The 10,491-nt window shown below is 54.3% G+C and overlaps 1 protein-coding gene across 1 annotated transcript; it reads left to right on the top strand.

Moving 5' to 3' along the window:
* The first annotated feature begins 6,202 nt into the window (after positions 1-6,202).
* CEBPB (CCAAT enhancer binding protein beta) lies at positions 6,203-8,504 on the top strand. Its single transcript, XM_005524876.3, has one exon. It carries the CDS (start codon positions 6,453-6,455, stop codon positions 7,425-7,427), a length of 975 nt encoding a protein of 324 aa, XP_005524933.1. The 5' UTR covers positions 6,203-6,452; the 3' UTR covers positions 7,428-8,504.
* The last annotated feature ends 1,987 nt before the right edge of the window (positions 8,505-10,491 follow it).

Below are 10,491 nucleotides of genomic sequence, written 5' to 3'. Positions count from 1 at the left end.
GAGCCGCCGCCACTACGGCGACAGTGGCTGCCGTGATGTGTGACAGTGACGCCGCTGCCGGTGCCTTCGATGAGCCAGCCCGCTGCCCTGACCAGCCGGGCCACAGGCACGGGCCGTGCTCTCGGGGCTGGGGAGCACAAATGGCGACCGTGCGCTGCCCGCACAGCCGCGGTTCTCCGGGTGCCGGGACGCTCCCCGTGGGTCTGCGACAGGCGGCCACACGTGTCCGGTACCAGTGTGTAAGTTAGAGGAAGGTGTAACCGGTTCTGGTTGAGGCACGATCCCGGGAGCGGTTCCCAAGGTGTGTTGGTGATCCCGGTTCGTCGGAGCCAAAGGGCTGTCGGGAGGAACAAACACCGGCACATCGCCGCCAAAGTTCGGCTGTGGAGGGAGATTCTTCCTTGGAGAATGGCTTAGGATCGGCGGGACCAGAGCCGCTCCTGTTCGTACAGCGGCACGGCACGAGCGGTGACCGGTCCATGGGCACGGTTCCGGTCCCGCTCTGCCCGCCCGGTGAGGCCCCGGTAACGCCCGGTCCGGTCCGGCACGGCTCGGCACGGCCCTGCCCGCTAGGTGGAGCTCCAAGCCTGCTACCGGGATCGGGAGCGGGAACGGGATCGGGAACGAACGGGAGCGGGATCGGGATCGGGAACGGGATCGGGAACGGGAACGGGATCGGGATCGGGATCGGGATCGGGAACGAACGGGAGCGGGATCGGGATCGGGATCGGGATCGGGAACGGGATCGGGATCTCGCCCGGGATCTCGCCCAGGGCGGGGCTCGGGGGTCTCCTTGGCGGGGCAGCCTCGCCCGGTCCCCGCGCCCTCGACGTGGCCCTGCGGCGCCTCAGCCCCGCCCGGACCAGACGGACCCGGACGGGACCGGGGAAACCTCCCACGACTGCGGAGCCCGTTCCACACTGAACTCTTCCCCTGCCCCGCACCGGAGAGGCGAGAGCCGGTGTCGCTGGTGCCGCTGGTGCCACCCGGCCGTGTCCCGGCTCCTGGCGCATCCCCGGGGAGCGCTCGGCCCCGCTCCTGCCCGGGCAGGAACCGGCTGCGGCTCCTCGCTGGACTCTCTCCGGCACGGGAGAGCGGCAGTGGGTGGCAGAGCTGGAACAGCCCCTCCACGGCTCCCCTCCAAAGCCCTGACTGCAAAGGTGGGAGATGACGGGGCCGAGGAGCGCGGCGTGGGGAGGACAGGGCACCGTGGTTGCTCCCACCTGGCAGCCCGTGCACACAGCCAGCTGCCAGGTGACACAGACCAGCCCCGGGGCTGTTCCGAGTGCCAGCACTCACAAACAAGTCCGAACCAATTCCCTGGCAGCCCCACTTTCCCTGTGGTTCTCAACACAGGATGAGAGCAGATGGAAAGCAAGTATTTGTACAGTGTAAATCACAGACTTTTAATAAAGAAAAAATCTTCTATTTCTTCACCTAAGCCCCTTCTCCTGTCACACTCTCAGACTTCCCTTGTTTTATGCTGCCCCTGGCCATACACCCCATGCAGTTCAAGCTGTCTGTTCCACAGCCTCAGGACCTCGGAAGAGTTTTCCTCTTTTAGAAATTTCCTAAATGAGCTACCAAGTTCTGTTACTAGGAACTTCTGACACTTCGCAGGGGACCCTGGAAGGATAGAATTCATCTTCCCTTGATGGATCTTTTGAAAGCTTGGATACACTAGAGGTCATAAATACATGACCTGTAACAAATTCGTCAAAGCAGGAGGCTGCAATTGCCCAGGAAATGTCAGGCAGCTATAGAGAACTTTTGGGAAGTTAGTGGACAGCAACTTCTCTGCCATTTTTATTGAAGCACAAGGAAATGGGCTACTCATAAAATCCGAAGTCACCTCTCGCTGTCCCTGCTCAGATTGACAGCCCTTCCAGCCAGACAGCTCCAGCAGGAAACTTTCTCTGCCATGCAGGATGGAGATTGTGGGTTATGCTTTGTCCCTGCTCCCTTCCATGGGCCTTTGTGTGCTCTGACTCTTCCTCCTTTCTTTGTTTCTCAGAGCCACGGAGTGGGTGCTCTGACCTCAAATTTGCTCTGGAAAATTTTCTGTCTGGTCAGGGAGGGTTTGGGTGATGTTGTCCCACCGGTGTCAGTCTCCAGGTGTCGTCTCCGTGCTCCCGGTAGGGCAAAGAGCGACGTGGAGATAAAGGGGGATTGAGCAACGCAGGGCTGCAAAGGCCAAGCCTGCTGGGTCAGAGGTGAGCAGAAAATCAGCAGAAGACCAACAAAAACCATGTCAGAGCCCATCACCGTGTCACACGGGAACAGGGTGAGGGAGCGCTCGGGGGAGGACTCTGGTGTGTAACAAAAGAAGCGAAAGAGGCCAGGAGACACAGCCTGTGAGCACCAGGGGAGCTCCCTGCCCCTGGGACTGCCAGCACAACATCCAGCTGCGGGGCAGGACGGGCAAAGCGTGTGGCAATCCCTTTTTGTCTTAAAATGAAGCAAAGTCTCGAGCCTGCTCTAGGAGTTGGGGCAGACAGAAGGAGAGTTGACCTCTCTCTGAGTTGAGACATTGTCCCTGTCTGACATTTCGTAAGGGCTGTTGTTTTACAGAGAACGGCAAGCGGAGAGCAATCGTTTCAAACCTGTACCAGGTACAGCTGGTGAGTTGTTGTTGGCATATGGTGTGAGGCTGAATAAAGACAGACCTGGGGCTAGGGAGAAGGGAAAGAAAGTGCTCAACGTGCTCAGAAATAAATTTCAATGCTACTTCTCTATTTTACAGCCTTTATTGCAACACTGCTCTACTTAAGTCAGCCTTTTAGGCAAGGTCCCCTCCTACCCCCCAGAGACCTGCCGTGCTTGCTTGCCGGGACACTGCTCTGGGATCCCTCCCGGTGTCCAGCCCCAGCACACCGCCCACAGCATCTCAGGCACTGCTGCAGTGTCAGCTGCTGGCACTGCTCTCTTCCCTCGCTGCCCTGTTCTGTCCCCTCTGCTGTTCCACACCGCAGCTCAGGACGGCAGTGATGATCCTACTGACCTGCTAAGAGTTACTGCCAGGGGAATAATAAATGGGACAAAACTGAGCAAGAAACATCAGAAATGTCAGCCAGGCTCTTTCTAGGGTATGACCCTCGGTCCAGAGACCTTCTGATTAAACATTTCAGTGTTTGAGCCATCAGCACTAAACTAACAGCATCTCCCCAAAGCTGGTGTCATTCCAGAGACAGCTGCTGTAGACCTGGAGTGCGTGAACTGGAAAGCTTGCAAGAAATCCAGGAAATGAAGACAATTTCCAGGAAGAAAATTCCTCTGCCGAGCTTTACTGTAGGTCTGAGCCCAGGGCTGCAAATTTGAGGCTTCTACAGTACAAAGGGAGAGCAGAGTTTAGTTCATGACAGAGATGAGCAGTGAGGGTGAGGTCCTTCCCTCCACCTTTTCACCATGCAGGTCTCCTCTGTTCTCCTCCCCGTGTCTGGATTGTTTCACATGTGAATGTAGAAGAATCTGGATGCTATTGCATCAGAATTCTTTTCTGAAAAATGTTATGTTCTTACTAAGTAACTTGGGACTTCTGCTGTCTCCTCCCTTAGCTGAATAGTTCTGAAAAAAAAGAAGTCATGAAATGACTAGAAGGAAGGTGCTTTTCACAGAAGTGCTGCTTTTCTAACGAAAATTGCTGTTGGGAGACAAGCTGAAGAAGGGCTACTGCCAGTGCCAGGTCCCTTTACCAGAAATGTCTGCATCCCCCTGCCTAAAGCACCTCTGAGGAGCTTTTCCAGGACAATTATTAACAACCTCTGCACATCTGGCAGGGCCAAGCCAGGCACTCGCAAGGACAGAGCTCTGTGTGCCCAGGCCTCAGCTCAATCCTGCGGTGTGAGCCTCATTCTGCACCTGTTCCCATTTCAAAACCCCCATTTCTGGCCATGCATTTGTTGTGACAAGTGCAGAAATAATTTAAAAGAGACCAGAGTTAGCTCAAAACCTGCTTGCGGAACGCTGGGGTTTTGGATAAGTGGTTAGTCCCGCCAACAAGGTTCCCATGAGAAGCTGAGAGCGGACGTTGGCTCCATGAGAGTGGATGCTGGGATTTGAGGTGAGCTGGAGGAAGTTGAAAGAGATCCAGGCAGAGCAGGGAGGTGAGGGGGAGAAGGGAAGGAGGGGACAAGCTGGGCATCCAACCTGAATTACCACCCCAGCTGACGTGATCGGGGTGACTGCGGGATTACTCAGCGCTGGCCGGGAGAGCAGGTGTGGGCCACGCCAGCCCTGATAGAATCTGCTTCACATGACAGTTGCACAGACATTTTATTTTGTTAGGGAAGATTAACTCCAAGCAGGAATACAACTTTCTACTGCAGAGCAGCAGAGAATAGGGCAGAAATCTGAGGAGGGCAAACTGGGATCTCCGAAAACATCTTGAAAATCTCTTTGGGAATTTTACCAAGCAGCTTTAACGTTTGGCTTTAGCCGAGGAGCACGACAGGCTGGAGACCTGTTGAGGCAATGCCAAGGCAGAGCAGCTGTGTCTGTAGCAGGTCACCCCCCTGAGAGCTCTGCGGCCCTGGGACCGTTCAGGGTAGGAAACACACGAGACTGATTTTTAGGAGTTCGGTTGGAAGGGCCAGTTGGGGCAGCCGCTGGATGTAACTGCCAGATCAGAATGCAGGATAAAGACACAGGATGAGGGAGTAAACAGCCAGAAGAACAAGCCCTGGCTCACTGCAACTTGCCAGTATTTGCACCCAATACAGATGTTTGTATTTATGAAGGTACAGGCTCCAACTACAATCTCCAGACCCAGCTCTCTGGCCAGGCCCAGCTCCAATTTAATCTCTAGTGCATTCACCGAAGATTAACTTGGTAGATAAAGATGGAACTAGAAATATTTGAAGCCTGAAAACCTGCTAGGGTGCTTTTGTTATGGAAACAAACAAAAAAAGTCCTATTAAAATGTGAAAAGAGAAATAAAATTTAAAAAAAAGAAAGAAAAAGTCTGATGATCCACTGACTGATTCTCAAATTCTTCCTCTTTTCAGAGTTCTGAGGTTTGAACATTAAGAACAGTTGACTGTTTGAATCATATAATGCAATACCTGTTCCTCTGGCTTAACGTTACAATATTTCCCACACCGCAGGATTGCTTCACATTATTCTAAGAGGCAGTGTCATTTTCCCTGCAGTGCTAGGTCTTCTTTACTGAGGGAGGACACTCCTACTTCCTTTAATTATATGTTTTGTTTTAAATTAATGTCCTTTATTCTGGGCATGAATCATCAGCTTGTAGACAGGTAAATGTGGGAGTAAGAGAGTGAAAATATAAGTTTGATTCCCAAGGTGGGTGTCTTTAATTAAAACGGACATGGGGATTCAGTCTTCCTTCCCAAACTTACCCCGCAAATCTAAAAACTTTTGGATTCCACCTTCTGACGCACAAATCTCACTCTCCTCTGAGCCCCATTGTGTCTCCTTCTGCTCCAGCACCGACTCCCCACCCCGTGTGTGCCCCGAGAGTTGCTCCATATCGTGCAAAGCGAATACGCCAAGACAAATTTCCAGCCCCTCCTGGGTGCTGGGAGCGCTGGGGAGGCGGCTGGGCTGGGCTCTGCCTGCTGGGGGGAGCTGGGGCAGTGCCCTGCCCCAAGCCCGCATCGCTCGGCCCTGTTCTCGCCGCTGGAAGCGGCTCTGGGCACGTCCCTGCGGACACTTCTGCTTGCCGGTGGCATTCCCCAAAGCGAGCCCGGCATGGGGAGTAACGGGATCCGTCTTTGGTTTGCAGCTTTCCCCCTGCTTTGCCAAAAGAACTCGGAAAAGTCTCTCCCGCTCGGTTTCCCCTGGGGCGGAACGGGACCCGGAGCGATGTGCGCCCAGCCCCGGCCGCGGGCCCGGCCCCGCTCTGCGGTGCCCGAGCGGAGCCCGGCCGGGCTCGGGGCCGCAGCTCCCGGGACAGCCTCGGCCCGGGCTGAGCGTGCCCGTCCCGGCCCCTGCCAGCCCCGAGCTCCGCACCTGCGGGCCCGCAGCCCGGCCCCTCCCTCGGGCCCTGCCCGGGTTTGTTGTGGGCGGCCCGGCGGGCCCCGCACGGCACCGGCGCAGCCGCCCCGGGAGCCTCCTCCGGGGCCGGGACCGGCGCTGCCGAGCGTGCGGAGTGGCAGGCGGCCAGGCGGTGACGCGCCTGTTGCTATGGGATCCACCGCCCCTATAAATAACTGAGGAAAGGAACTTTCCTAAGTCAGAGACTTTAGGACACGGGACCCAGAACCAGATGGTCCGGAGGAGACGCGCCAGCCCCCGCCGCAGCTGCCGGAGCGGTGAAGCCCCGCCGCGCCGCAGGGACTGATCCAGCCCGGCTGGGCAGCGCCGCGGGGCCGTGCCCAGGCCAGAGACTGCGGCAGGGTCTGGAGCCCCCCACCCCGACGGCGGCAGCTTGACCCTCTGCCGGGGGGGCCCCCCTGCGTCCTTTCCTCCTCCCCGCATCCCCCTTTGCTTTCATGCAACGCCTGGTGACCTGGGACGCATCATGCCTCCCCATCCAGCCGCCCGCCTTTAAATCCATGGAAGTGGCTAATTTCTATTACGAGGCGGACTGTCTGGCTGCTCTCAACAAGCTGCACCCGCGGGCGGCCGGGGGCCGCTCCATGACCGAGCTCACCGTCGGGGACCACGAGCGAGCCATCGACTTCAGCCCGTACCTGGAGCCTTTGGCGTCGCAGCCGCCGCCTCCCGCGGCAGCAGCAGGGGGCAACTTTGAGCCTCCGTGCAGCAGCGGCGCCGGCCAAGATTTCCTTTCCGATCTCTTCGCCGAGGACTATAAAGGCAGCGGCGGCAGCAAGAAGCCCGACTACACCTACATCAGCCTCGCCCGGCACAGCCACCCCTGCGCCAGCCAGAGCCACAAGCCGGGGGGGCTGCCGGGCTGCTTCCCGCCCCAGATCGTGGAAACCAAAGTGGAGCCGGTCTTCGAGACCCTGGACTCTTGCAAAGGGCCCCGTAAGGAAGAAGGGGGCGCGGGGCCGGGACCGGGGGGCATGTCCTCGCCCTACGGCAGCACCGTGCGCTCCTACCTGGGTTACCAGTCGGTGCCGAGCGGCAGCAGCGGGAACCTCTCCACCTCGTCCTCCTCCAGCCCCCCCGGCACCCCCAACCCCTCCGAGTCCTCCAAGTCCGCCGCCGCCGGCGGAGGCTACTCGGCCGCCCCGGCGGGCAAAAACAAGCCCAAGAAGTGCGTGGACAAGCACAGCGACGAGTACAAGCTCCGCCGGGAGAGGAACAACATCGCGGTGCGCAAGAGCCGCGACAAAGCCAAAATGCGCAACCTGGAGACACAGCATAAAGTCTTGGAACTGACGGCCGAGAACGAGCGGCTGCAGAAGAAGGTGGAGCAGCTCTCCCGGGAGCTGAGCACCCTCAGGAACTTGTTCAAACAGCTGCCCGAGCCCCTGCTCGCCTCCTCGCCGCGCTGCTGACCCCCGGCCGGGCTGCGGGGCGAGCGGAGCCGCTCCGCGCTCCTGGGGCCGGGCCGAGGGGGCGAGAGCCGAGCGGGCGGGTTTGGTTTCAATTTGTGTTGTTGTTGTTGGATTTATTTTTTTTTTTTTTTCGGTCTTTATCGACATGTTGGCGGAAGGCTCCGCCGCCGCGCGGGGTCGGAGCGGGGCCGGGCGCGGAGAGACCCCGGCCCCGGCCCGGGCGGGCTCTGCTGGGCGCTGGGTTATTTAAAAGAGCGAGAGGAGAGCAAAGGCAAAGTGATGCAATCCTTTAAGCATGGCTGGGAATGCTGTGTACATGATGCAATCTCGTGTAACTGTCAGTCATGGATTGAGTAATCTGTTAAAGATGTTCCTACAGTTTTTTTATTATAAAGAATAATCTATTTCTATAAGAAAATACATATGTATATTTTGGGATCTATGCATTCTTGCTACATTTGAAGCATTAATGAACAATTTTAATAAACTTTATGACTAGGTTAAAAACCAGTAGCTTGTTTTATTTTGAAGGCATGTTTAAAGTTAGATTAAACACAGGGTTGAAATTCCAGCTGATTCTGGCTCAACGCTGTGATCAGGGATAGGGATTTTTGTTGGTCTTTTGGCTTTATTCGAGAGAAAGGAAAAAAAAAGAAAAACAACTCAATAACCAAAACCAAACCCCAAAACCCTCAAGAGAAACTCGGCAAAGAGCAGAGCTGGAAACCTGAGCCAGTTCTTGTTGTCTCATTTTATTTCCTCTAATCACCTGCTTTAGCTGCTGCTTGGGTGTTGTTTGGGGAGGAGGTGTTTGTGTTGGGTTTTTTTTCTGCACTTCATGCTGTTTTGAACGTGTAGAGCAAGATGTGCTATCCAAACCATGACCAATCCTTGGCAAATAACGCCAAGTCTGAAGTGGGAGGGAGGAAGAAAAAGTAAGGGAGGAAGCCTGAAATGAGGTTTTGTTTGTGTTTGGTTTTTGTTTTGTTTTGGTTTTTTCTTTACAGAGTTTCTATTCTCTATGATTCAGCATTTCTTATGTTTGTAGTTTACAGGAATAAACATGAGAAAGTAGCATTTCTGTTGGATTTCGGTAATTTTGGGCACTGCTCAGGAAGCTCCCATGAGACCCAACCAGGTGAGAGGCTCCTGAACCACCCCCTTCCCTTTGCTCCTGAGACTTTTCCTAAAACTGCAGGGAGATCCTGTGATGAGAGGTGTTTGCTGGGGGCGAGAGACAGACGAGTGGGGGATGGCAGAGGAGGAGGAGGAGGTTTGTAGCATGCCAGGACTTTGTTTTGGGGACATGCAAGGCTGGGACAGGGGAGATGCAAGGCTGGGACAGGGGAGATGCAAGGCTGGGACAGGCCAGCCTGCCTGCAGCTCCCAGCTCTGTTATTCCCTGCTGTAAGCTCTGTAAGGGGAGAACAGTCTCGGGCTGGTTCTGTGGAGGGAGTTGGGCAAAAGATCAGGTCTTAGTCAGCATTTTCCATTTTCCTGTTAGGCCAAATTTAAGTGTGAAGTTTTTAGATCCATATTCCCAGTGCCTGGGGAAAGAAACTCCTTTGCTGGCCGTGCTCTGACAGCTGAGGACAAAAGGGGGCTTCAGTACAAAGACAGTGGCCTTGAATTTGTTCCTATACATTCCACACAAACAGCCGTGGGCTGCAGGACAACTCCAGAATTTGTTGCTTATTTCTAGTGTCTCTTTAAGCAAAACATGTTTTCTGCTGAAAGAACTGCTCTGCTTTTTTTGACTGTTAAGATCAGAGCCTCCTGCAGGTCCATCAGCTGGAGCCCTCCCTGGCATTTGCAGTCCCCTGCTCACCCCAGAGCTGTGCAGCAGCGGGCAGGGCAGGCTTAGCCCTGTTCACATTTCCCCCATTCTCTTTTTCATTTCTACAGTGCACTTCAGTTGTTTTTTACGAGCCCCTAAAATAGATTTCTTGGGTGAGCTCGCTCCTGCACCAGCATGACTCAAGTTCTTGCAGGCAGGATAGACGTTAGATCTTGTCTTGGCTGTCCCTCGTGACGCTGATTACTCCAGCCTCCCCTGGCTGTTTATTCTACCATTTGTATCATTACGAAACTTCTCCACATCGTTAGACCCTATTTTCTTCTTGTGCTGGAGGCCACACAATGTCACCCAAACTCACAAGCAGCGTTCCCAGTCGGAGCCCAGCGCTGCCCAAGGTGGAGTTGCCAGGGGACTGGAGATGGACTCAGATACGTTTCTATCTTTCTAAACAACCGAGTTTCCAACAAGAGTTCAGTCTGTGGGGGTTGGAAGGCAGGGTAGATTGAAAGATAAGATGCACTGAAGGTATTTATATCTGTTTAAATAATAGTCCAGTTTTGGAGATTGAGCTCTAGCAGGCATGAAGGAGCTAATCCCCATCCTTAAACCCTGCCTGCCCCAGTGCAGGAGAGCCAGGGCTGCGTTGCTGCAATTTAAAGAATGATGTTTAAATTGCTGCTGATTCCAAGGTATCTCCTAATTAGGACCATGGATTTCTAGTTCAGGAGAAACCTTGTCCAGCAGTGATTTTTTTGTACAGACAAGAAAATTAAGGCCATAAATGCACCAATTTTACAGTAGTCTCAGAAGGAATCTGTGAAAGACTTGGAAAGAGAATTCCCCAATCCTTCATTCTTAATCTTGTATTACCCTCATAACTTACACTGTAGGAGCTTTGTAGTGCCATTAAATGCATGGAGGTCATGAAATACTCTGCCCTCTAAAACAGCATATGAAAAAGCCTGGGTAATTAAAACATTTCCTAGAGAATAATAGTCTGGAAAAAATAGCTTGTAAATGAATCTGGGAAAATTGCAAGCACTCAATTAGACAAAAGATTCCAAATACCTTTTCTAATTGCAGTGGGGGGATTGGAAAATCCCTGTCCAAATGTTGATTTAGTTTCTCATAGCAAGGAAGATTCTGCTTGCTGAGAGCAGGATTTGCTCAGTTGGCCTCGGACAGGGCTTCCTGAGCTTCTCCTCCTGAAGCCACTCAGGACAGCTCGTGGTAGGCAAACCATGCAGAGAACTCCAGGCACTGGAG

Source organism: Pseudopodoces humilis, chromosome 19 (assembly GCF_049639895.1).
Source record: "Pseudopodoces humilis isolate 2021_Gansu_Grassland_sample_001 chromosome 19, ASM4963989v1, whole genome shotgun sequence".
In the NCBI taxonomy this organism is placed as follows: Eukaryota; Metazoa; Chordata; class Aves; order Passeriformes; family Paridae; genus Pseudopodoces; species Pseudopodoces humilis.
The sequence above is the reverse complement of the archived record's forward strand: the minus strand, read 5'-3'. Positions and strand labels throughout refer to the sequence as shown.